This window comes from Aspergillus fumigatus, chromosome 3, assembly GCF_000002655.1.
Source record: "Aspergillus fumigatus Af293 chromosome 3, whole genome shotgun sequence".
Taxonomy (NCBI): domain Eukaryota; kingdom Fungi; phylum Ascomycota; class Eurotiomycetes; order Eurotiales; family Aspergillaceae; genus Aspergillus; species Aspergillus fumigatus.
Window position 1 is genome coordinate 1,647,971 of NC_007196.1, and position 24,216 is coordinate 1,672,186.

The 24,216-nt window shown below is 48.7% G+C and overlaps 8 protein-coding genes across 8 annotated transcripts; 5 read left to right on the top strand and 3 right to left on the bottom strand.

Moving 5' to 3' along the window:
* Positions 1-43: 43 nt before the first annotated feature.
* AFUA_3G06660 (NIPSNAP family protein) lies at positions 44-3,120 on the bottom strand. The gene is made up of 2 exons (XM_749847.2): positions 1,199-3,120; positions 44-1,099 (listed from the first exon to the last, which is right to left on the bottom strand). Exons 1-2 carry the CDS (start codon positions 1,869-1,871, stop codon positions 615-617), a joined length of 1,158 nt encoding a protein of 385 aa, XP_754940.1. The 5' UTR covers positions 1,872-3,120; the 3' UTR covers positions 44-614.
* Positions 3,121-3,281: 161 nt separating this feature from the next.
* AFUA_3G06670 (pyridoxamine 5'-phosphate oxidase family protein) lies at positions 3,282-4,084 on the top strand (the record flags this gene model as incomplete). Its single annotated transcript, XM_749846.1, has 2 exons — positions 3,282-3,398; positions 3,470-4,084. The coding sequence occupies 2 exons, from the start codon at positions 3,282-3,284 to the stop codon at positions 4,082-4,084; spliced, it is 732 nt and encodes a 243-aa protein (XP_754939.1).
* Positions 4,085-4,595: 511 nt separating this feature from the next.
* Positions 4,596-5,516, top strand: AFUA_3G06680 (lipoyl(octanoyl) transferase LIP2; the record flags this gene model as incomplete). The annotated part of the gene is made up of 1 exon (XM_749845.1): positions 4,596-5,516. One exon carries the CDS (start codon positions 4,596-4,598, stop codon positions 5,514-5,516), a length of 921 nt encoding a protein of 306 aa, XP_754938.1.
* A 535-nt stretch (positions 5,517-6,051) lies between these two features.
* On the bottom strand, positions 6,052-7,420 carry rho3 (Rho family GTPase RHO3; the record flags this gene model as incomplete). The annotated part of the gene is made up of 9 exons (XM_749844.2): positions 7,167-7,420; positions 7,024-7,098; positions 6,905-6,955; positions 6,823-6,840; positions 6,750-6,766; positions 6,679-6,693; positions 6,505-6,626; positions 6,232-6,433; positions 6,052-6,170 (listed from the first exon to the last, which is right to left on the bottom strand). The coding sequence occupies exons 2-9, from the start codon at positions 7,071-7,073 to the stop codon at positions 6,052-6,054; spliced, it is 594 nt and encodes a 197-aa protein (XP_754937.1). The 5' UTR covers positions 7,074-7,098; positions 7,167-7,420.
* A 927-nt stretch (positions 7,421-8,347) lies between these two features.
* On the top strand, positions 8,348-10,372 carry AFUA_3G06700 (uncharacterized protein). Its single transcript, XM_077804343.1, has 4 exons — positions 8,348-8,572; positions 8,632-8,790; positions 8,854-8,914; positions 8,971-10,372. The coding sequence occupies exons 1-4, from the start codon at positions 8,529-8,531 to the stop codon at positions 10,219-10,221; spliced, it is 1,515 nt and encodes a 504-aa protein (XP_077660499.1). The 5' UTR covers positions 8,348-8,528; the 3' UTR covers positions 10,222-10,372.
* A 6,475-nt stretch (positions 10,373-16,847) lies between these two features.
* AFUA_3G06710 (OTU family ubiquitin thioesterase) lies at positions 16,848-18,719 on the top strand (the record flags this gene model as incomplete). Its single annotated transcript, XM_749842.1, has 7 exons — positions 16,848-17,084; positions 17,165-17,230; positions 17,297-17,360; positions 17,423-17,688; positions 17,781-18,052; positions 18,115-18,570; positions 18,641-18,719. The coding sequence occupies 7 exons, from the start codon at positions 16,848-16,850 to the stop codon at positions 18,717-18,719; spliced, it is 1,440 nt and encodes a 479-aa protein (XP_754935.1).
* A 926-nt stretch (positions 18,720-19,645) lies between these two features.
* Positions 19,646-20,732, bottom strand: AFUA_3G06720 (DJ-1/PfpI family protein; the record flags this gene model as incomplete). The annotated part of the gene is made up of 2 exons (XM_749841.1): positions 19,646-20,546; positions 20,581-20,732. The coding sequence occupies 2 exons, from the start codon at positions 20,730-20,732 to the stop codon at positions 19,646-19,648; spliced, it is 1,053 nt and encodes a 350-aa protein (XP_754934.1).
* Positions 20,733-21,820: 1,088 nt separating this feature from the next.
* AFUA_3G06730 (sugar porter family MFS transporter) lies at positions 21,821-24,146 on the top strand (the record flags this gene model as incomplete). The annotated part of the gene is made up of 10 exons (XM_077804344.1): positions 21,821-22,301; positions 22,351-22,415; positions 22,473-22,518; positions 22,568-22,998; positions 23,056-23,146; positions 23,197-23,252; positions 23,314-23,563; positions 23,619-23,715; positions 23,783-23,909; positions 23,994-24,146. The coding sequence occupies 10 exons, from the start codon at positions 21,821-21,823 to the stop codon at positions 24,144-24,146; spliced, it is 1,797 nt and encodes a 598-aa protein (XP_077660500.1).
* Positions 24,147-24,216: the final 70 nt, after the last annotated feature.

The following is a 24,216-nucleotide window of genomic DNA, read 5'->3' on the forward strand; positions in this document are numbered from 1 at the left end:
ACGTGATGCACTCATGGGTATTGAACAGAACTGAAAGAGAAAACAGCAAGCTATGACTGAAAGGGCACCTGACTCAGCTTGTCACAGTCCACAAAGAGCGGGGTAAAACTGGGGGAGACTAATCATAATCAGATGCCGCAGCAGTATGGAGTAAGCACTGCTGTGCAAGTTGGCCACTGAGGCACAAATTCTTTCTTGGTCCGAGGAAACACATGCGGATCCAGGCAAAGCGAGAGAGAGAAAGGCTCTCTAGGTAGATCACTAAATATAACGTTGATGAAAATGTTAGGAACATGATAGAAACATAGCTAAAAACGCCATGGTGTGGTTTATTGACTAAGTTGATATAGTAGCAGAATACTGTGGAGGGTGTACAGAGCTACAGCGTGCCAGTGAAATCAGAGCTCGTCCCCATAAGGCAGTGGCCCTAGGAACTCCCAATGTCTGACAGTCGCACTTTCTCACTGCGCTCTTCAATCTCAATCATGGCACTCTGAACCTTGTGCAGGAACCCAAGTCATGACGGCTCCGGTCGCTTGGCTACATCGATATCAGAAGTGAACAACCTGGTCTCGTGATTGCAAGCTCTACAAATCCCCAATGCACGGATTGATCTATCCAACCGGGCTCCATGGCATGGGAATCAGAATCCGACTCTGCATGCTTTGAATGAGCGGCACCGTCTTGTGGACTGTCTCTGCCCACCCTTCAATGCCCCAAGATTGCTCGCGACGGATCTTGCGCTCCTCCAGGTTCGCAAACTGCCAAAGGTGGTGCACCGTGTTCAGATCACCAATCTGGACGAACCATGCACCGACACCCTCCATAACTTCACGGCGCGCCCTCAAGCCGCGGCGCCAGTGTGTCTCCCACTCAAGCAAGTTTCCAGGGTGAAGGGTGTAGGACCGAAGCTCAAAGAGACCGCCGAGGCGGCGTGGAGGAGTTGTCGGCCAAAAGGAGAATTCCTGCATCAGGGACGTTTTCTTGCTCTTAATCAGACTCTTCAACTTGCGGTCAAATGCTGGGAACTCGGGATGTTGAGAAATGTTATGCAGAGAGGCATGATAGCCCTCGTAACGCTGGTACTCCCATATGTGCACTTCCGGAAGGCTACGTCAGCATCGGAAAAACTCAATAGAAACGACTTTCAACGGAAGGGGGCTCCATTGGCGATTTCTGGGTTCATAGAGGGAAATACCGAATGTGTCATTGTCTCCCACTTGCGTGCGCCAGCTTCCAACCAGATTAACCCTGTTTTCTTCGGTGTTGGCCATGCGGGGGTACCACTCGCCGACGAGAGCGACATATTCATCTACTTTGTCTGGTTTGACATCATGGAAGACAATCGAATGGACATATTTGCCGCGAGCGAGGACTTGTGAAAATGAACGCTCGATGTCCTTGTCGAAATGCTGGCCTTCCTTCGTTCCGTAAATAAGCGAAGATAAGGGGCCACGCTTGGGAGACTGGTTGGCTTCCGACAACTGCTCGTCTCCTACAGAACGGTGGGTGGAAAGTAAGCCCAATGCCTTGCTATCAAGAACGTCGGCGGCATCAACAACAGGGCTAAGTTCACTGCTCGCATTGCTCAGTCGGGGAGCAGTGGGAGCGGTAGCGTACTCACGGAAGCGATCACGAATAGCAGGGGAAGCTGGGGTAGAACCAGAAGCATCGACAGACTGACTCTCTTGCTGTTCCCTCTTCTTGCGAGCTGCCTCCAAATTCTCACGGAACTCCTTCTGACGCGCGTTAAATTCAGCGGCCGAGTCGGGTGTAATGTCACGGATGGAAGGAGCCCGATAGACGGTGGTAGACGAGCTGAAGGGCCGTACGAGCGACAACACCGGGCGGACAAAACGCGGGGCGAGCATGTTGGGCTGAATGTACAACGAGATGAACAGGAACACAACAAGGGGAGAATCAAAAGATTGGCAACTGAGGCACAGTGCAGGAATAGAGCAAAATTGATATGGTCTGACTGTGGATTAAACGACTCGGTTGAAGGGACAGTCGAAGGGAGGGGAAAAGGAAGGATTCACAAGGAGCAAAGACAGCAGGAACAGACAGCGGTTGTTCAAAGAGGGGAAGCACAAAGAACAAGCAGGGATATTTAATATCAATGAAACTGGCACGCGATCTATTGACAAGACAGCTTTAAATTTGGAAAGAGAGCTGCAGAGACACTGTACTTGGTAGTCTGTGTGCAGGTTGTTGCACAGAGGTGTGGGAGTCAACCAGCAAGCACAGTGATCAGCGAAGTGGATGAGAGAGCGGGAGAAGTGCTAGTCACCCAATCAGACTGCTATGAATTGACCACAGATGCAGGTAATGAAACTGGTATATTCAGTAACTGATACAGAATACTAAATGTGGTTTATTACAGATAGACCAATGATTTGAAGTGGACAGGTGCGCTGAGGAGATGGTCTGCATCTGAGTGGAAAGAAGCTGGGGAAAGCTGCTTACTCTGAGACCGGAGTTCCTTAGGTTACCGTAGGACCTAGGGTAGCTCAGTACTGGAAGTGCGGGGAAACAAAGCCCAGACAATGTACTGCCACTGCGGAGTTGGGATTCTTCCAGCCTTAGGTAAAATGCAAGTAGAGTCGATATCCTGGGTAAAAGTCAAAGCTACGAGAGCTACAAGGGACGGAAAATGCAGATAGACGTGAAATACTATTCTGCAGAGGTGGTTCTAGTTCTCAGTCCTGCTTGTGCTAGCTAGCTGCAAAGCCACTAGTCTAAGGTAATAACAAATGACGACAGTGGTGTATGGATGTCCCCGCCCAGAATGTTCATCATTCATCGTGAAATGCCTTCCTGAAGAGCTCCATCCTGCTTCTCTTACTGGTATAAATTTGCATGCCAATTTCGACTCTTACTGCAGACGCTTGAGTCGACAGCATCATTTCCCATTTGGCTTGCCCGACCGTCCGAGGTTTGGTGACGTCGATGGGAAAGCTCCCAGTTAACTAGTTTCTCTCACAGTCTTACTAAGGCACCTCTAGTACTACCTCTTACAGTAAGGTGTCAAGGGAGCTCCACCCATCGGCGATCCGGCTCGGCCGCAACCAGGCAAAATCACCGCCACAGCAGCTTCTCCCTCTTCATTGCATTCCCCTCCTCCGAGATATCCCTCTTGGCTGTGTACATACCATACCGCCTTCAGGTAGCACAGTGGTCAATACTCTGATCTTTATTCCTTTCGCCAGTAAAGGAGATACTGAGTGCATCACCAATTGTTTGTAATCTTGGGGTATATTTCAAAATTTCACCACAACACAATGACGGATTCCTTGAATCCACCGCTTTCATATGAGGCTTCGGCCACCACCACTCATCCTCTTGTCGCAACTACTCTCCCTTCTGAGGTAATTGCATGTCTGAAAAACTCCAGATTCGTATGTTGTTCCTCACCTTTGCCGGTTATTGCGTTCTCTTCGTTAAATAATGACTGACTGATTCTGGACAGCTCCACCTTGCAACTTGCAATGGCCTTACTCCCCACATCTCTCTCATGTCCTACACTTATCTGCCGTCAACCCCCTTTGATCCATATCCGACAATCATTATGACGACGAATCCTTCGTCACGCAAAACGAACCATCTCATGACCAACCCACGAGTCTCTCTTTTAGTTCATGACTGGGTGTCTCACCGTCCTCCCACCCGCGCCCCAAACCCCAGTGGGCAACGCGATGGTTCCCCGCCGCCCGTTGCAACCCGGTCCTCTTTGGCTAGTCTGCTCCTCAATCTGAACACCAGCGCACTATCCAGCATTTCGACAACTATCACTGGTACCGCCCGATTTTTGGAACCTGGTTCGGAAGAAGAAGCCTGGTGCAAAGAGAGACATCTGGAGAATAACACTTTCGAAGAAGAGCTGGGTATGTTCGGTCAACAGCAGCAGGCTGCTGGTCAACGGAGGCCCAGTCTATCAATTGACAATGATGTACGGGTTGTCACGGTCCGGGTAAGAGAAGGTCGCATTGCAGATTGGAAGGGTGGCGTACGGGATTGGAAACTGGTGTCTGAAAGCGAGTCACAAGCCGACGAACCACTTGTCAACGGGACCATGACTCCATAGGCTCGGCCATTCGGCTCAGAAGAGTGATCGGGTTTTTGAGCAGCCGGTGCGACCTTTTCACAAAGCTGGTTATGCGACACACTGGGGTTTTATGAGCACATGGTCTTCCGTACATACTCTTTTCGATCTGTGTCTGTTGAAAGTCTGTCTTCAGCAATTAGGCTTCTCTAGCCGTAAACGTGTATTTTAGCCCCGAAAGATGGAGACTCAGCATATGTCTTTGATTACAAGCACAATCGTAACCTTGCACCACACCTTTGTATCCAGCAGGCTAGTTTGATCATCACATGATCTCACGTCACAAGAGATCTCTCTTATCAAGACCGAAGCTTCACACCGACAACGGGATTCAGTCCTTAATCTCCATAACACACTGGCCGATCCCATTAGTCTCGCAACTGACTCAATCTCCGTCCCTACCATTACACATGATGTTTTCATCCAGACTCAATTGCATCTAAGCTCCACCTCAAGTCAAGGACAAGAACAAACCACCACAATACGTCCAACCATGAAGCTTGCACACCTTCATTTTCCCGACATCACCTCCTTCACCCGGGTCGCCCATCTCCAGCAAATCCTCACCAACCGTCTTCTCGCATACAAGCGACTGAGCTCTCCGGCAACCGCAAACACAGGAGCGATACAGCCTAGCGGGGTAAATTCCCCACCCCCAGATCCCACCATCATAACCTTCACCCCCAACCCGGTCTACACAACCGGCCGCCGAGACCTCCCACCCTCCAACACCGCCCCTTTCTCACCATCCGCGCCTCTCTCCCTCCCGCCGTCCTTGGAACCCATCCGCTCCATCCTCACCGCACCGCCCAATGGCTCGCCCCGAGCAGAGTACCATCCCACCCTGCGCGGGGGGCAAACAACCTACCACGGGCCCGGGCAGATGGTTGCATACACGATTCTAGATCTACGACGGCTGGGCCTGACCCCGCGGTGCCATATCCGCTTGCTCGAGAATAGTGTCATCGATGTTCTGCGCGGGTATGGCATCCAGGGATTCGTGACCGAGGATCCGGGCGTGTGGGTGCGGCCGCGTCCGGCTACGAACACGGCTGCGGCGATGGCTGTGTCTGCGGGAGGGGATGGGGATGCAGATGGTGTTCTGCCTAAGAAAATCACTGCTGTGGGGGTTCATCTCCGTCGGAATATCAGTAGCTACGGGATTGGGTTTAATGTGACGGAGGAGCCGATGTGGTATTTTCAGCAGATCGTGCCGTGTGGGCTTGAGGGGCGGGAGGCCACGAGTCTGGAGGGCGAAGGTGTGCCGGGTGTGTCTACTGGGGAGGTTGCAGACAAGTTTGTGGATGCGTTCGTTCAGAGAGTGAATGCGGATTTTGCATGTGGGGGGCGTGCAACTGGGGAGAAGATCGAGGGTGTGTATAATGTTCGGGAAGAAGACCTCCTTCAACAATAGAGAAAAGGAACAAAAGGTTTAGTGACAATGGTGTACATTATTTCAATCTGCCATAGTAATGTTGCAGTATCCATCCAGTAGACTTCGACATAGTCATCACAATTGCAACTGCAAGAACATCAGGAGGAATGAAGTTGCCATCTTCATTAATCACTCCAAGATAAGATACCAATCATAGAAGGAAAAGAAATCAAGTAGACAAGGCGAGAAAATCAAGTGCTCCACAATCCGTACTCGGGTATACCTCTGGTAAGCACGTACCCAGAAATCATTAGGAATAGGGTAATAGGTGTCAAAAAGCATATATAGAGAAGAGAAGTTTGTCGATGGACGTCACACTGAAGCGGCCAAAGAGAGGCCAAATGAGTAGAACAAGTGTAGGGTATCTGTGATCACCAGCCATGATATGCGACTGACTCGAATGAGTCAAAACAAGCCGATTGTTAAAGGGTTAGAGGGCAAGTCGGCATGCAAACGGGATTGTGAATTGGACCGATCGATCTGAAGGCGTTCCTCAGCGCATGGATTCAGTCATTCAGAGGATAATGCACTGTCCCTTGGACCCGCTGGATCCTGCAGGCTTCACATCAAGAGCGACCTTGGCGGCTTCATAAAAGGTCTCCCTGATACCGCGATTCTGAACAGCAGAGCATTCTATCATATCATCAAGCATCAATAGGTGATCGCCGACTCATCATTGGGGAGAGTCTCTCACCAAGGTATTTTACAGCGCCGATTTCCTTTGCTTTCGCTAATCCTTGTTCGAACGTGATGGCGTTCGGGTTGTCGTTCAACTCGTCGTCTTTTCGCAGATCGCATTTGAGTGCCGTGAGGACTAACTTCACGCCGGGGCAATTCTCGCGAATCTCATCAATCCATTTCGTCGCCACATTTTCGAACGAGTCAGGGCTATCGACCTGCACAAGAGAAGGACATGGTCAGGCCGTGTCTCCAATCTTCGTCCCTCCAGATGGCGCAGGAGCCTCACGCTGAAACATAGCATAATAACATGTGTATCCTCGTAGGACAGTGCTCGTAATCGATCGAATTCTTCTTGACCGGCTGTATCCCACAGCGACAACTCCATGTGTACGTTATCGACGAAAATGTCTGGAATGAATGAGAACCTTTCGACCGGCATTGTGCGAAATAGAAAGAATACCATGGACATAGTTTTCTACCAAAACGCAACTGTTAGCAGCTACCGGCTTTGCAGCTGAGGAACGCGCTCACCAAAAACAGTCGGCTCACTATCAGAGTTGTATAGGTTAACACTGGGTTGATGGCCGGGAAATGAGGAGCTCACTAGACTGTCGGGAAGAACCTATCATCATGGTTAGCAAATGCTCGATACATCGGTATGTAGAGACATTGATCGAGCTGCTGACCCTCTTGTAAACACATTCAAAGCTGACGTCTTGCCGCAAGCACCATCTCCTCTGTTGTCGCAGTCAAACAGTCAGGCAGCTGCCACCTGTGATTAGACTTGAGACGTATGCAAACTAACAAGAGTACCATCTTGCGCTGGACAACTTTCTGGCGCCCGCACAGCTCCATTTTGTAACGCAGTTTCGAGGATCCCCTGGCGATGAGTAGTGAATAAGGGGCGTTCTATTGGGGTAAAGTCAAGTGACGGCAGGACGGATGTACCTATATATATCAAATAAATAAGAGAATAAGACAGCGAGAGGGTAAGAATGCTAATCAAGGAGTGTTGAGCGAGGTATGTCGCCCCTAATAAGAAAAACAATCCGAGTAGAATAGAGTTGCTGACTTGCTAGTTATCTACATTAAGAATCGAAGGCGGCGCAAGTCATGCCTCGTGGACCGTGCAGAGTCGATGACATCGGATCCTCCTGCAGAGCTAGCAATCCACGAATAGGACAATTGCCATCTGCCAAGAGGCCCAATGTTGATCTCGTTTCCTACAGTACATACCTCGACCATAGCCCCCGAACCTATCTCTAGGTAGTTAGGTATCAGGGATCGAATTTCAGTTACTAAAGGTCCATATCCAATAGTCGCGTTGATGCTCATGCTAAGTCGCTAGTAAGTCCGAGCTCGAAGCAAGAACCGCGTGCTCTTGTATCAACAACTCGGACATGGTAGCACGACAATCGACAGCTATGATTCAAGGTACTTCGTATGTGTGACTGTGATAGTATTCACACCATCTAAAACACTTGGATGACAATGGTCTGAAGTCTCAATCCACTGTGTGATCCACTACTGGATGTCTAGAGTCAGTATTCAGTAGAGTCAGTGGCTCAGTGCTCTGGAAGCTGGAGCTTAGTGATAGTGAGCTTCCCAGGCTCGATCTTCGTCGATTCAGATTGAGGCGAACTGAGGAATTTATACATAGTGTTAACATGGAATATGGATGTTTGCGCTTTTTTCGAGACATCTGAGATGCTTTGCGGCCCAACAGCGCTGTATATTAGTCGACCGTAAAAGAGACTCGAGTCCAACATCTCCCATTCACAAATTGAATTGTAAGCCTAGTATCTCCAACGACAGCCCCTGCGATGCAGTACTCTAAGCCGTGTTATTGGGTAAAGTAACCATGATACGCTACTCTATACGGAGCACTGATGAGAATCATGGTCCAATCCAGCAGATAAGAACCAAAATAAGCGGTACAGAATGCAAAAAAGTCGCTCAATATGTTTCTGTATATATCGGATATTATTTTGAACGACCGCCGATATTGTTCGAGAGTCGAAACAATCATGTTGATACACAGTAGTCAGGTGTTTGAGCCAATATCTGTCTACTCTGTAGCGCGGGGGTAGCAATTGTGCCCAGGCTCCGAGGCTCCGATAGGCGCGGGAGCTCAAGCCACAGTCCCAGAAGCTCTTTCGTCTGCGGAGTACCTCTCTATCATCATCCTTTTAACGCCTGACGCCGTTGTTACGTTGACCCTTTGAGTTACCCGCATTCCTGGTTTCATCACTCCATTAATATCTAGACACCTATCTCGACTCTCTTCTCTCGACCGCCGCTCTTTTCACAATGTCTGACGATGATGACTTCATGCAAGACTCTGGTGACGAGGAGTATGCCACACACATCCTCCATGCGACCTCTGCCGTGCTAGTTACTGACGATGATCTAGGTATGATTTTGAATACGAAGACGCAGACGAAGATGAGTCGGGGGACGTCGGAATCGAGAACAAATACTACAATGCCAAACAGATCAAGATCGACAATCCGGAGGAGGCTATAGATGAGTTTCTCGGTGTACCTGCAATGGAGGAAGAGAAAGGCGATTGGTAACGACGTCTCGCTCTACTTGGATCGATCAGCTGAGGCAAATTTACTGATGACCTTGAAAGGGGCTTCAAAGGACTAAAACAAGCGATCAAGCTGGAGTTCAAGCTTGGGAGGTATAGCGATGTAGGTCGTCGGTTTTCGGCAGTCGCCTGGTCTTGACGAAGACTGATTACTTTCAGGCAGTCGAGCACTATCGAGAGCTCCTTACCTATGTTAAATCCGCTGTCACTCGCAACTACTCTGAAAAGTCAATCAACAACATGCTCGATTACATCGAAAAGGCTTCGGACGACGACAGGGCATTTCAGTGCATGGAAGAATTCTACTCCCTAACCCTCAACTCATTTCAGAACACGAACAACGAGCGCCTGTGGCTCAAAACAAATATCAAACTGGCGCGCCTGTGGTTGGAGCGCAAGGAATATGGGCAACTGAGAAAGAAAGTGCGGGAGCTGCATCGTGCATGCCAACGAGAGGATGGCTCGGATGATCCCAGTAAAGGGACATATTTGCTTGAGTTGTATGCCCTGGAGATTCAGATGTACGCTGAGACAAAAAACAACAAACGGCTCAAGGCGCTTTATCAGCGCGCTCTCCGCGTGCGCTCGGCCGTACCGCACCCCAAGATCATGGGTATCATCCGCGAATGTGGAGGCAAAATGCATATGAGCGAGGAGAACTGGGAAGAGGCTCAGAGCGACTTTTTCGAATCATTCCGAAACTACGACGAAGCAGGCTCGATGCAACGAATCCAAGTTCTGAAATACCTTGTCCTCACGACGATGCTGATGAAGTCTGACATCAACCCCTTCGATTCGCAAGAGACGAAGCCTTACAAGAACGACCCGCGTATCTCAGCCATGACAGATTTGGTCGATGCATTTCAACGGGATGATATACATGCATACGAAGCGGTCTTGAGCAAGAACCCGGACGTTCTGGCGGACCCATTTATCGCGGAAAACATCGACGAGGTGAGCCGTAACATGCGTACGAAAGCTGTCCTCAAATTTATCGCCCCGTACACGCGATTTTCGCTCAGCTTCATCTCCAAGCACATCAAGATATCTGTCCCGGAAGTACAGGATATCCTGAGTTACTTGATCCTTGACAAGAAGTTAAATGCCAAGATTGACCAAGAAAACGGAACGGTTGTTGTTGAAAGTGCCAGCGATGTGGATCGATTGCGTGCCCTTCAGGACTGGAGCGCGTCGCTCCGAAGCCTCTGGCAGGCGACATTAATCGACGGCGAAGGATTCAAGAGCGACGACCCGGCGCAACTTCATGGGATGAGAGGGGGTTCAATGCTCCAATCAGCGTTTGGAGACGAGGCGCCTACCGCGGGTTTACGTGCCAGCAACTTTCGAGTACGGACAGGGTGGAAGGGCAAGGGTGGCCAGGGTTCCAAGGCCGGTGTAGGAGCCTTCTAGCCTTAGGATTGAATGGGATACTATCTACGGGAAGCAAGACCGGTTATGACCCCTGTTAGCTGTATCTAGCTTGCAGGAAAATTGGCAGAATGGAAACAGAATCTTCCGGAGCTAAGGAATAACTAAATAGCACTAAGCACGGGGTACTCCATAGTTCTATACCCTGGACAGTAGATGATCAACCGGGAGGTAATCAGGGATACGCAAGTCTTAAGATGCTAGATAGATAGTCTACAGAGTCCGTAACTAGCTGGTGCAATTTATATACTCCGTACTGGTGAGTGGTAACGGTCGGTGATTGAGCGCTTCCTCTGACTCTCCGAGTTGATCACCCGATGCGTTTTGGCAGACTTACAGAGGAGTCCACCAGCGGGAGATCCGCACTTTTGATCCTGGATTTGGTCATTTGGCCCTTAAGAGACCGAGCGAAAATTGAGATCCAGTTCAGAGACGAGAATATGAGAACAGAAGACTGAAGCATCAAGCAGCTTTGTCAAACACCTCTCTACAGAATATATTACAAATAGACTGCAGACTGTAGCGTTTAGTATCGTAGCCGACGATGCGATGCAACTGTATGACGATTGACAACAGACACTTCATGCTGTGGAGATCGGACAATTCATCCTCTGTGGAGAATTACTGGACGCGATGCGGGCACTTACCACTTTAAGTCTTAGTCGAGACTTGCTGAAGCGGTCCGCGTTGATATCCTGTTTACCTATCCTCGATGTTACTCTTTCTCTGCGGATTATGATTTGATAGAAGACTGGGAGTCAGCTAATCAAGTACGTCTACCGTAGCTTCCTGGGTACGGAGTACTCCGTAGTCTACTCCATATGTAGTATCAAATAATGTCTGCCACTCACCGGACGGGACCTCCCATGTCAATCATTCAAACGGTGCACGAAGTACAGGGGACTTTACTACGTACACATGCGCCACGGAGTGTACTTGCTACCTGCATCGCCCAGCCGTCTTTGTTCCCACCTTGACAACAGTGCTCCGTACCTCTGTACACGTCCCTCTATTGAGTCTCTCATGGCGCCATGCCATCCATACTCGGTAGGTACCTTAGTACTCCGTACTCCTACTTCATTCCCGTACTCCGTACCTGAAGAGAGTTTCCCGTTGGGGACTCCGCCAGAAATAGCGCACTTTTGCCAATTGGCGGTCTGCCAGACGCCACGGTCCAGAAACTCACCTCACCGTTGCCCTGAATTTTTGGTGCGGCCCCGCTCTTACCGAAACCTTCAAATCCCGCGTCAGTAGATTAATATCATTGTTAAGGATCCACCACCTACCCACTGATCTATTTTCCCCTTTGACCTACATGATCTCCTTGGTTGTCGTCTATTGTCTATCTAGACAGATGGTGGGAGTCGACCGATCATCGGTTGTTTTTTGAAGGGTAGTAAGTTCAGGCATGGTTTAATTAACTTGGTGTGGCAAACCTTTGGACAGGTGTTGATCGGATTGATGTGAACATATTGCCATTGATTCACTGTTTTAGAGAGGTAAATAGCAGGGCTGTACCTGATAGAGAACAATGGATGGGGTTCGAACTTTAGTTGGCGAGAAATCTCCGCGTTTATAAAAAAAAAATTCAAATGAAATCACTGGTGAGCCTGACGGAATAATATGCGGCTTTCATATTGGCAGGGATACGGAGTACAACAAAGAGAAATGAAAGCTGGGTTCTATTTAAATACAGAAAAAAATCATTTTGGAGATGAACTATTGATATGTGCGGTGTAAAAGTACCCATACATGTTGTACTTTGTTCTAGACTGATTCGTGGGACTTGCGATTGGATTTTCAATAGCAACACGAGAAAGTGCTGTCTCAGGGCAACTGAACAGCAATGAAGTAAATTTAGAGCAATATGTAGCTTCTGCTTGGTTGAACAGAGCATGGAAGGACACGAGGGAGCCAACAGAGTATATTCGACAGGTCTTGGTTTCCCTGCAAAGGCACTAATAGATAGGTCATGTAAGAAGCTAATTATTTCTCGGGCTCAACATCGCTGGTATGGCTTCCGTGTCAGGGACTGGGGCCATTATCCAGTCTGGTTCATGCCTTGCAGCTATCAACCACAGTTGTGGGGTTTCCACCAGCGGAAGAGAACGAAAGGCAACCGCTAGTTAACGGGACTGCTAAATAGCCTGGTTTGTCAAACCAGCAACCAAAGATCAAGCAATCAAAGGGCTCCATGGCTCAGCAGCTACTTTGTGATATGTGTATGTGATCGCTTCGGAGATACTTCCGTTCCGCATATGCAAGCCTCATCCTAGTTGGATCGAGATTGGTGAAGTCTACTAGAAAGATGGTCACTACATGCAATGAAGGAATGATAGCCTGCTGTGATATACGGAGTATGGCTTACTGATCCAGGACCTAGTCAGGCAAGACCATACAACCGGATAAATGTCGATATTGTGTAGGATCTGGACCAAATGGAACATCTATACCTCTTAAAGCGGCGTCAACCGGATCAGGCAGGAGTCTTGAGACTAAATGAAGGGGTTGATGCACCAGCTGGATAGTTCGGATGCATAATCTAAAGGACAGACCGTCCGAGACCTTCAATAGGAAGGCTTAAGGGTCATCACAGGCAGAAAGAGTCACCTTTTCTCAAGACTCTACTGGATTAGTGACACCGAGACCCCGAGCACATTAATCACAGGGAGGCAAACCGCATTCAGTGGCCTGATTCCGCAGCACGTTTATGATAATGTCAGCTGCTGGCGATTGGCGTCTGACTAATTACACTTCAAACGCATCTGATTCCTGTATACATCATTGCGAACTCGTCATCTGATGTCAACCCATCATTCTACCATATTCTCATTGCAGAATGGGGTTCGTTATTGGAAGCCCTACAGCATAGACCTATCTTTAAGTTGGTCAGCATCTGAAGAGCACTGACATCTCAAGTGGCAAATAGGTTATCAGTATCTCCACCATTGCCCTTTACTCTCTGTATTACAGAGTACGAAGGGACGGAGTATGGCAAGCTTGGAATGATACCACTTGTTTATGTTGAGTGACCGGATGAAACACTAAGCAATATCAGTGGTAGATGATATTTGTCACAGGCTGCATGTTGGTAGGCATCTACTCTGTAATACACACCATAAGAAAGGGCAGTGCTCCTCAAACGCATAACTAGGTGTGTTAAATGCTTGATGATGCTCATTGCGATTGGACTACAAAGCTAACCTATACAGGGTCTAAACAAAGTTCTCTGCGCTTCTGGTCAATGAAGTCTGAGAGGAAATAAGATACAATGTAGGCGCAACCACTGGGTAGCGATACTGATAACCCCAAATCTTTTGTTAGATATAGTGAAAAACAATGGTGATCCACAACTGAGAGGTCCTGATTTTCTTGGATGGTCCACTTTTTCATTTGTGTTAGGTTGTCAGTAACAAATTGTGGAGCTCAAGAACAACAGTTAAGGAAAATTAACAAATAATAATGACGCTTACCGCACAGCAACATGTATCCTGCCATGACATGTGGCCGATTCCAACTGCATGGGAAATCGAGGCAGAGGTGCAGAACCAAATGTTGCATCGAGATCGGGCTTGTTTCTTTTCCTTTGTCCCTTTGCCATCTCTCAAGTCATCTTGGTGGATCCCCGTCTTTTACCTTTCAATTTCATTTTTCCGTTTTTCTTTTTTTTCTCGCTATCTTTACTCTCCAGGATTCTGTGAACCGTAAAATATCTAAACTGGGTCTACTCTGTACTTACGACAGTTTCCACCAGTACGGTGCGTACCTTGGAGGTCGTCTGGATCTGTAGGTAACTATCTAGATTCGACTCTGCCTTGTATCTCGTACACAGAGTATGTTGATAGTTGCTGCGATCTGAGCACCTAGCTAGATAATTGCGTCAGTTGGCCACTTAACTCCGCTGACTGCCACTCCTATAAGTAATTGGACGAATATTCCGTACGACTGGGGCATCTCAAGGTGCACCGCAGCGGTCTCCCCCAAATGACAACCAATCAAGGCAATCCGGCATTTGCAGCTTGTGATCATGGTGTCTTGGACTGTTGATTCATTGCTTTCTAAAGTGTCCATATCTCTTCTTAACTACTCTTTACCAGTTCCCACATAGGTTCCTCTGTCTCGTCTAGCTTTCTGAAAGGGTAATCTTCTCGAATCATCTATCCCTCAATGGTTCATTGGCTACGGAGATCACACCTAATTGCCTACTGATTTGTCGAGCTGATGATCACAAGCCTCATACTTACGTAGTAACAAGCTAGGTAAGGTATACTTGGACAGGAGGAGGACAATCCCAAAAAGCGTGTAACAGCAGCAACAACAGTAGCAATGACAATGGAGGTTCATCCTTGGCAAGTGGTCAATGGGAAACACATCCTACTACTGTACCAGGTGTGCGTTCTCAATGATTTTCTCCAGATTACTCCGTACTCTGACCTGTAATTAGGGTAGATGATGCAGTTGAAAGAGTCGACGCCTTTTCCCAATGAATCCGCTGCAACTATCTCCTGGCACACACACTCATACAACCCCCTCCCCTGCGGGAAATTATCTACGTTGTCCTTTGTAATTGTTTCCTCCTGTTTGGCTCCCTCTGCTCCTTTTCCCAGCTTATCTTTTTGTCGCCACTATCATCGGCACGCAGTCTCTCTGATGCAGTGAATTCCCACATTTTGTCAGTTCCATTTGAATCTGGCCCGTGTTTGGACATTGGACGCTATTCACTCGCGGGTTTCAGAAGAACTAGGAGCTATTATTGCTCCGCGTAGTATTACTCCTCCCAAGGCAATCTATCCATCTCATAAACTCCTTTTAACGCCTTTTAGGCCTAAGAGTCTGACGGACTAAAAGTCTTAAGACCTGTTCCCATTGATCCGGGCGGAATCCACCAGTGTCTTACTGAGTACGGAGTACATTACTTTACCCAAAACCCATCTTTTTTACTTTCTTGACCTGACCGATAACGCCCACAACTTCGAACTAAATAATCATAAACCCCGCGCTTTTTTCCCCTCGTCCACCATACAATCTTCTTTTCCGGCCATCCCTGACAGGTCAACGCAGGGAACTGCTCCCCGCGAACTCGACGGCTGGATTGGGCTTTGGAGATAATAATTATAATAATCGCGAGTTACTTTCTTAAGCTCTTATTATTCATCGTCATTGCCCCCATCGTCGTCTGCCTCATTGCCGTCCCTTTCACCTATAATATCTCGGCCTTACTCTCCTAGCACATATTATTCCTCTTTAAGACAACTCAGAGTCGCCTATCGTATCCCTGTCTTCTACACTCGAGCTATCACCGCGGCACCGCCATCAAGATCGTCGTCATTTTCTCGACTCTTTTTCTCCCAACGATTATATTATCAATTATTGCGTTCTGTCAGATCACACACCAGCACGTGTGGGTTGGATACATGCAGCTTTAAGAATTTAGACACGCAGAGCTACGAGGGACTACGGCGTTCCCAAATAATACCTCATCGACTATTGTGCGTTATCCATCAACAGCAAAAATAAAAAGGTTAGAGCTTCATTTTCCCTTTTCCTTGCTTGCCATAATTTATTTTCCGATCCCATCCCCTTTGGCAGCTTACCAACCCTTATCACTACCTGCTATGACTTCCTCATGTCCGGATAAAGTCACATACGTATGGGCCATCCACTGGTCCATGTGAAGTAGGATGAGGTGTCGCAAGAGAAGCATCAACATTGACAGAAGGGATACAATTGAATATCACTTTGTCGACGGTTGAGGCTGCAAGCGAGTCATGGTATCGTTCGAAGAGAAATTAATCCGTGCTTCAATTCGTTCATCCGGTGGACCTAATGGGAATTCTTCCACATCCTTGCAAGGCGACGAAGTAGACCCGGTCTCGGAGGTGGTTTGTCAAGGAGCTTCCGACGCATCTGGTGTTGTTTCTATGTCCATACCCAGTCCAGTCGAGCACGAACCTCTCAATCGAAACGATGCGTCGCTTTTTCTGGATTCGACTCAAGCCTGGTACCTACCACCATGACTACTGCAGCTGACAGCCTTACACACCTCGTCTTTATCTCGAATCATTTCCCGCATGTTTTCGTCCTTCATTTTTGATTGTTTTCAATCGCCAAAGACGATCTGATAAACTCTGGCTTCTGTTGTCTACTTTGATCGCACATGTTTCCCTACCTAAGCCATTCGTGTAGTGTGGCTATTTTCTCCCCCCCCCCCTGATTGGTTAATTCTATACCTCACAGCAGCTTTCAACTATTCCTTTGTCTCCAAACATGACGCTTTTTTCAATCTGCTGAATATTGATGTGTCTTGCTAAAGCGCGTGGACTTTTAGATTGTTACGCCTGTCAAGATATAGTCAACAATTGCGCATCCACATCGTCAGGCCGAGGTAACTACCCACGACCAAACCAACTGCTGTTCCCTGTTCCGCCAGAGCACACTTTGTGTAGATGATGATCGCTTCTCCTGCCTTGTACGTCTACCAAAGTCTTCGCTGCAGTTCTTTCCTCGGCTGCAAAAAAGAAAACTGACAATGGGGTCTTCTAGTCTCCAGTGAATCCACTCCAGAGACTCAAAGCTCTTGCCGTACGGAGTTTACATCCTTGAATGCCATGTCCTTGTCGGATCTTTCTTGGAATCCCCTTGGTCTCTCAAATCATTTCCCAGGCAGACAGGACTTGTACCAGCAAGATCTTCAGCCTTCTGTGGCTTTTCTCAGCCACGAATTTTCCCACCTCTCAGATTCTTTCTATACAAAGAGAACACCACGTTTCAACATGAATACACTATCTCCGGATGAGATGAAGCGGTTTCAGGAACTGTCGAACGAGTTTGAAGCGGACGTTCAGGTAAGCGATGGCTGTTGGCGGCTTGCGCATAGAACACGACTGATGATCAGTGCCGAAAGGGCCCTTTGGTATCCATGAAGCAATCCAGCAATGTAATTGCGTTGGAGTATGCGAACGCGGATCCTACCTATGTCACAAAAACCAACGTACGATTGCTACCCTTTTACCTTTCCCTTCGAAGGATGCCCTATGGTCTCACAATCTTCACGTAGGCACTGGCAGTGACGCATCCTTTTACAAGGGTCATGAAGGGGGACGGGAACTGTGGTTGGAGAGGTGAGCTGTCCTCCTTCAAGAGATTTGTGGGTCGTATTCCATATATGCTGAATGGTATGTAGCGGTCGCGTTCGGCTACTTCGAGAGCCTCTTCAATCTCCGAGACACGCTGCAAGTGCACCGAGAACTACTGCGGATCAAGTCGCTGAGCTCTTTGCTCGATCAAGTCGGCCAACAGGAACATCTGTACGAAATATTTGTCGAAGCCACGGAGCAGGTCTTCACACAAGTTTCGGAAGCCATCCAAAACGGCGTACACGATGAATCTTTTCTTGTGGAAGCCTTCAATATCGATTATAACTCGAGCGCCGTCATCACTCATTTTAGAGTCAGTATTCCCCCGGCACATCCAGACCCTTTACCTCAGTTTGAAGAACCGAGCTTGGCGGCTGGCAACACTGACTTGCGAAAATGCTATAGCTTCTCACAAGTGCATGGATGAAATTGAACCCTCATAGGTATCAGGCTTTCCTCTCGCTGCCTCTAGACCAGTACTGCGCAACGCGAATCGAGACGGTCAAAACGGAAATCGACGAAGTCGGGCTTCAAGCATTAGTCGATGGTGTGATTGAGGGGTCCGGCTTCGGAGTTGAGATTCTATACCTTGACCGCAGCGCAGGCGACGCGGTCACCCCTCACCTGTTAACACCAAGCCGGCCCAGCTCCGCAACGATCCGACTGCTGTATCGCCCGTAAGTCATTGAGGGTCAAGTCTTTGCTTTAGATTTCAGGGTGCTGACATTCTTGACCCCAGTGGCCATTACGACATCCTATACCGCCTCGAACCTACTGTGAATATGGAACCCGTGGTTAACTACCAATTCGGAATGACCACTAACTACTCCCCCTGGGATCAAGGTGCCCTATCGTTCGACGTGAACTCTAGTCTGATGTCAATTCCCGGTCTCATGATGGATCCGTCGTTTGGCCTCGCGCCTCCTGCTCCTGCTGCAATATCTCCTGCAATGTCTCCCGCTCCCCCAAGTCCTTACCGGGTATCCCCTCCCCATGAAGTTTACCAGCCCAGTATGCCCAGTCCTCCGGCTGCCATTCCAGCAACGTCACCACCGCCTCCCCGAATGTCTGGACCGCCGCCGCCTATGAGCTCGTTACCAAGTCGCTCATCTGATGGACCTCAAATTCGGCTGAATCCATTGGTTATGAAACAAAATTTAAGCCATTCCTTACCTGTCACTACACCGTTCAAGAAGTAAGCTGGGCCAAGTCGCTCTCTTTGGGCTGTTGATGCGTCAGGAATAGATGCTAACTTGATATTTCAGCTCTCCCTACAACCAGGCCCACTTTCAGAACCAGGACTTTGAGCCAATTCATTGGGAGCCTAGCGAGTCTCGAAAGTAAACCTCAAATATGAGCGGAAAGCAGATGCCAAACAAATCTAATCTAGGCGACACACGACCCGACCCTTCTTCATGCACAAAGCTGTGAGAAACTTTTAAAGCGGCATATTTTATGCAAGTCGCGATTGCCCGACATACTAAGAACCTCTTCTTTGGCTGTTACTCCAGCATTGTCATGAGTTGGAGATGTTTCGATTCATCTCATAGGGCTTCCAGTTCTTTTAGCGTTTCCCTTAGTACGTATTGCATAGGTCTGAGCGTGCTTGACGGTTCTTGCTTGCTTTTTTTCACCCCTGTTCTCCAACGGATTCTTTCGTTATGAAGAGGAATTTTATCTTCAATCCAGATTGGCCTGGTGTCATATGCTGAATGTGGCGAGTAGCATTGCGGCTCTTTCCCAGAAGAAATGATGATATGTCAAGATTGACAGGTTTCAAGAGGTCAACACTCGGATCTCTTGGAATCCGAATCTAGTCGGTCACCTGAGCTAAGAGGCTGTGATTGGCCTGATTCATTCATTCTCAATTGCCATTGTGCCTTGTTCGTAGTGCGTCCTTGACAAACTTTCCTTGTGGTTATGAGATAGAGAAAGAGTATTGACGTCATTTACTGGCCGCTACGGAGGCAAGCAACATTGACTTGATCAACCGTATGCAGTGAGCACAGGTCATTCGAATATTATTAATTCCATCATGAAACGATGACACTTTGGGACGGAGCCCCGATAGGAGAGTAGAAAACCGAAAGCCCATCTAACACCATAGCTGTAAAGGGAACACCGGAACTCCTTAGACATGAATAAAGCGGAGAGAAGCCATCGGGGGAAAGTGCGTGAGTAGAGTGAGTAGCTTGAGTAGTAATACATAAGGGCAGAGAAATAAGCGCAAGACATATCTGTCAGGTCATACGGTCATCTGCAACTTTCCGCTAGGCCTTGATGGACCGGAACAGCATCGACGGCAGCGCCCTGAGCACCTGCCACAGGAAAAAGAGGTTGTCGGTCGTCGGCGCACTGTCGTATTTCAGACTGCGCTGAGGCACATCCGACATACCGAGGATAGTCTTGACGAGAGGTTCGGCAACGATCGTCCTGAGATACATAGCGATGAGATCATGGCCGTTGGTGATTCCCCCGCTACACCATAGATTGCCGTCATGCACGGCGCGCAGCGAGTCGTCCCATTGTGCTTCGGGGAACTTCTCCCGCAGCATAGGAATCATCATGCGAGGGCCCGTCGCGTGCTTACCCTTAGCGATCCCCGCGTGCGCGACGACTAGGATCCCGGTGCAGATGCTGAGGATGTGCGTGCCTGCGGCGTTGTGGGCGCGCACCAGGTCCAGATATTCTGCGTCCGGGACAGTCGAGGGCTCCGGGCCGGGGATGAGAATGACGTCAAGGGCGCCTGGTTGGACGGCGGGATCGGTGGGAGAGTGGGTGAGTTGCAGGGAGAGGTTGGAGGTCGTTTCCTGGTGAGCTTGTGGGCCAGCTTTGCCGATGTAGACCACTGACACCGGGCGGCCGAGCTCGATTAGGGGTTTGGGGAGGGTGCAGGCGGTTAGGTAGGACGGGTCGATCATGAAGAGGAGGTCGACGGCAGCAAGGTCCAAGAGTTGGACGGTGCCGACCAGGAGGACGCCAACGCGGAGGGGCTTGCGAGTCATTGTGGTTGTGGTTGTACTTAGGATGAAGTTTGGGAAGATGATTAGATGAAGAGGTCTTCGAGGTTGCTGAGATAGATGGAATTGGGTGAAGACTGGATGATAAGAAAAACGTACTGGGAAGGAAGTAGTAACGAAAAGGAGGAAGGGTTGAAAATTATATGCCTGCCTATTAAGAAATCAATTATAGTGAAGGGATGTACGGATAGAGTAGACTGTTTGGGCACCGCTCTAAGCAACCATGGTACAAAGCACAATTGGATAGATGAGATGGCAGGAAAGAAGGAGGGAGGGTTGACCGTCTTTTCGGGGAAGTAAGAATGTTGTCCCAATCCAGGCACAGTTGAAGCCTCATTGGCAGGACAAAGAGATCCAGACTCACGGAAATGCCGGTGCTTGAGCGCAATTGAGCAAATTGAGCACGATATGACTGCATTCGGTGCAGGCAGTGGTCACTTCTTTGTTTCACCTCCTCCTTTCTTGGATTGGACTCCTCTGTGGTCCTTTGCGCTGTCTGCGATCGTTGGGGTACAACGAGCTTATGATCATGATTTCTATCTCGTTATATTTGCCATGTTCAAGAAATAACTTGATCTCCTGTATTATCCTTAGTTCCGTACCTTACACTTGCTATCACATGCTTTGATTCCATCACTTCTCGTCAAGGTCGAATTGTCCAAAGTCACCGATGCAGATTGCCTGCCATCTCTGTGTCTCTTTGACGGGTTCTTTTTACCTCTCTTTGACTCCAGATGATGAAAGCCTCATTTGATCGCTAAATTGACTTTGATGGCTGATGCTTATTGAGCCCTTTGTCTCCCCAACGTTGATTGGCAGCATGGGTCCTCCAGCTGACCCAGGTACGTGCCGTTGCCCCGTTGGCCCGTTTGTTGCACCACAGCTTACTTCGTATCTTGTTCCCAGGTTAATCCTCGGTCTGTCCTGCTTGGCTTCTGACGTGAGAGCCGTTGTTCCTGCTGTGTAACTGTCTCTTAGCAAGAACAACAGTGAACAATGCCCGAGAATCCAACCGGAGAGAGGTCCTCCGACTCGTCTGTCAATTCAGGGCAATGATGGACCACGCTGGTGGAGTACAAACTTCCGTTCGGGAGTTACAACTTGCCACAAAAAAGCCTCCCCGCATTTCATTCCCCATGTTCTCTAACCGGCTCGGCGCTGGTCCGGTCATGCCTATGAGTCTGGCCGAATCTGGCCGTGACTATAAAATCCTTTATTGGCCGGAGCACTCAACTCCGTTTCGTCAAGGATGCTTTATATATCATGCTACTGAGCTTCAAAGACGGAGTACAGTCGTGCGGAGTCTGAAGAATCAACGCGCGCTGAAACCGATGAAGACGAGGGGTATATAAGGATCACTTGCTGATGAGTATGGTCGCATAGAACAAGATCAGCACTCTTGAGGTAATCGACTGTACGGCCAGAATGATTGGGAGGACTATGGACAATACTCCCAGGGGGGAGTTTTCCCTCATCTACCAGAACCCCTATCTTCTGGGAGTTGCATCAGTAAGCCCACTTTCTATAGGGAAGGGCGGCCAGAGCTATCCTGACTATTATCTACAGTTCTCAACCCTTGGTGGCTTGCTCTTTGGCTATGATCAAGGTGTTATATCGGGGGTTATTACGATGGAGTCGTTCGGAGCCCGCTTCCCACATATCTACACAGATAGCAGCTTCAAAGGATGGTTCGTGTCTACGCTTCTTCTCGGTACGGTGAACGTCCTGATCTTCCCCTCCAAGAACAATACTGACGCCCTATTAGCTGCCTGGTTTGGCTCTCTCATCAACGGACCCATTGCCGATAGACTTGGACGCAAGCTATCAATCAACCTAGCAGTTGTAGTCTTTGTCATTGGTTCAGCCATCCAATGCGGCGCAGTAACAATCCCGATGCTCTTTGCCGGTATGTTTCACCATTTGCAAGACACGTCAAGGTATCTGATCGCTTGTAGGGAGAGCTATCGCAGGTCTGGCGGTTGGTCAGTTGACCATGGTGGTGCCTTTGTACATCTCAGAGGTATGCACCCTCATCTGACAGAGGAAGGAGAAGAATAAGACTGCTAAGGACTGGCAGGTTTCTGTTGCCGAAATTCGAGGTAGTCTTGTCGTCATTCAACAGCGTACGTCAGTCCATCATTATTCCCTTTAGTCGTCTGCTGACTTGACGAGTCTCTATAACCATTGGTATTCTGGTCAGTTATTGGATCAACTATGGCACAAACTACATCGGAGGGTCTCGCTGCGCCCCGGATGCTCCTTTCAGCAATGGGTCCAAATTTGATCCCTATCGCGATGTGCCATCGGGCGGCTGTGACGGACAGTCTGATGCGTCCTGGAGACTACCCTTGGCTCTTCAGATCCTCCCAGCCATGATCCTCGGGCTGGGCATGTTATTCTTCCCTGAAACTCCGCGGTGGCTAATGATGAAGGAGCGATACGACGACGCGTTGAGGTCACTGTCCAAACTGAGACGAAAAGCCAGGGACTGTCCGGAACTTGTTAATGAATACCTGGAAATCAAAGCTTCAATCTTGTTGGAGAACACCTTTGCGCGAGAACATTTTCCGAACATGTCTGGCCTTCGATTGCATGCCGCTCAGGTGGGTGTTCTTAATCAGAGCTCTTCCGTTTCGGAGCAGTTTTACTGAACATGACAGTACCTCTCATTCCTAACCACGTGGGCTCGGTTCAAACGGCTCGCAATCGGATGCGCTGTCATGTTCTTTCAGCAGTTCATGGGCTGCAATGGTAATTCTACATGGTATCTCTTATGTCGCTGAGACTGACATAATCCGCAGCAATGATTTACTATGCCCCGACGATCTTTGGGCAACTTGGACTGGACGGTAACACGGTAAGCTTATAAGTGCAAGGGTTAAACAGTTAACTTGGCTGACTCTCCTGGTTCATCTTAGACCTCACTCCTCGCTACCGGCGTCTACGGAATTGTCAACTGCCTCAGCACCCTGCCAGCACTCTTCTTGATCGATAAAGTTGGCCGTCGGCCTTTGTTGATGTTTGGGGCCACGGGTACCTGTATTTCCCTGGCCATTGTGGGTGGCATCATCGGCGCCTATGGATCAGACTTGGTCAATCACAAATCCGCTGGGTGGGCGGGGATTGCCTTTATATACATCTACGATATCAACTTTTCATACTCTTTCGGTCTGTGCCCTCGTCTCGTCATGTAGCTGATTGACATTTGACTAACTGAGAACAGCGCCCATCGGTTGGGTCCTGCCATCGGAAATCTTTAACCTTTCCATCCGCTCCAAAGCTATCTCCATCACGACCTCGGCGACTTGGATGTGCAATTTGTATGTGTTTCATTGAATGTTATAACTGAGCGAAGCAATATCATGAGCTGACACCTCGCCTTTCCAGTATTATCGGCCTGGTAACCCCAGATATGCTCAACACCATCACCTATGGCACCTATATCTTCTTTGCAGCATTCTGTCTTTTGGCGCTGGCTTTCACATTCTTCTGCATTCCAGAGACACGCGGGAAGGTTCGTCGCCCTGCTCCCATCTCTTTCTTTTTTGTGCTGCAATTGTGAGGTTAGCGGAAGCTAACTTGAGAGTCCGGTTAACAGACTCTCGAAGATATGGATCTGATCTTCGGTGACACAGCGGCGCATGAGGAGAAACAGCGCATCGTTCAGATCGAGGCGGAGCTCCGAGAAACTCAGGCTGGCGATCCAGATCTTGATAAAAAGCCATATGCGCTGCAGGAAGAGGATGTTTAGAAGATCGAGAACATATTCAGCGCCGTCTGCAAGATTTCCGGGCGCGTCTCATCTTTAAAGTTATTAAAGT

Excerpts from the sequence above, each read along its gene's own strand:
- AFUA_3G06660 (XM_749847.2), bottom strand. The coding sequence starts at position 1,871 with ATGCTCGCCCCGCGTTTTGTCCGCCCGGTGTTGTCGCTCGTACGGCCC. Across the intron at positions 1,100-1,198 it reads GGGAGACAATGACACATTCG|TGCACATATGGGAGTACCAG; the intron begins GTATTTCCCTCT and ends GCCTTCCGGAAG.
- AFUA_3G06700 (XM_077804343.1), top strand. The coding sequence starts at position 8,529 with ATGTCTGACGATGATGACTTCATGCAAGACTCTGGTGACGAGGA. Across the intron at positions 8,791-8,853 it reads GAGGAAGAGAAAGGCGATTG|GGGCTTCAAAGGACTAAAAC; the intron begins GTAACGACGTCT and ends TGACCTTGAAAG. Across the intron at positions 8,915-8,970 it reads AGCTTGGGAGGTATAGCGAT|GCAGTCGAGCACTATCGAGA; the intron begins GTAGGTCGTCGG and ends GATTACTTTCAG.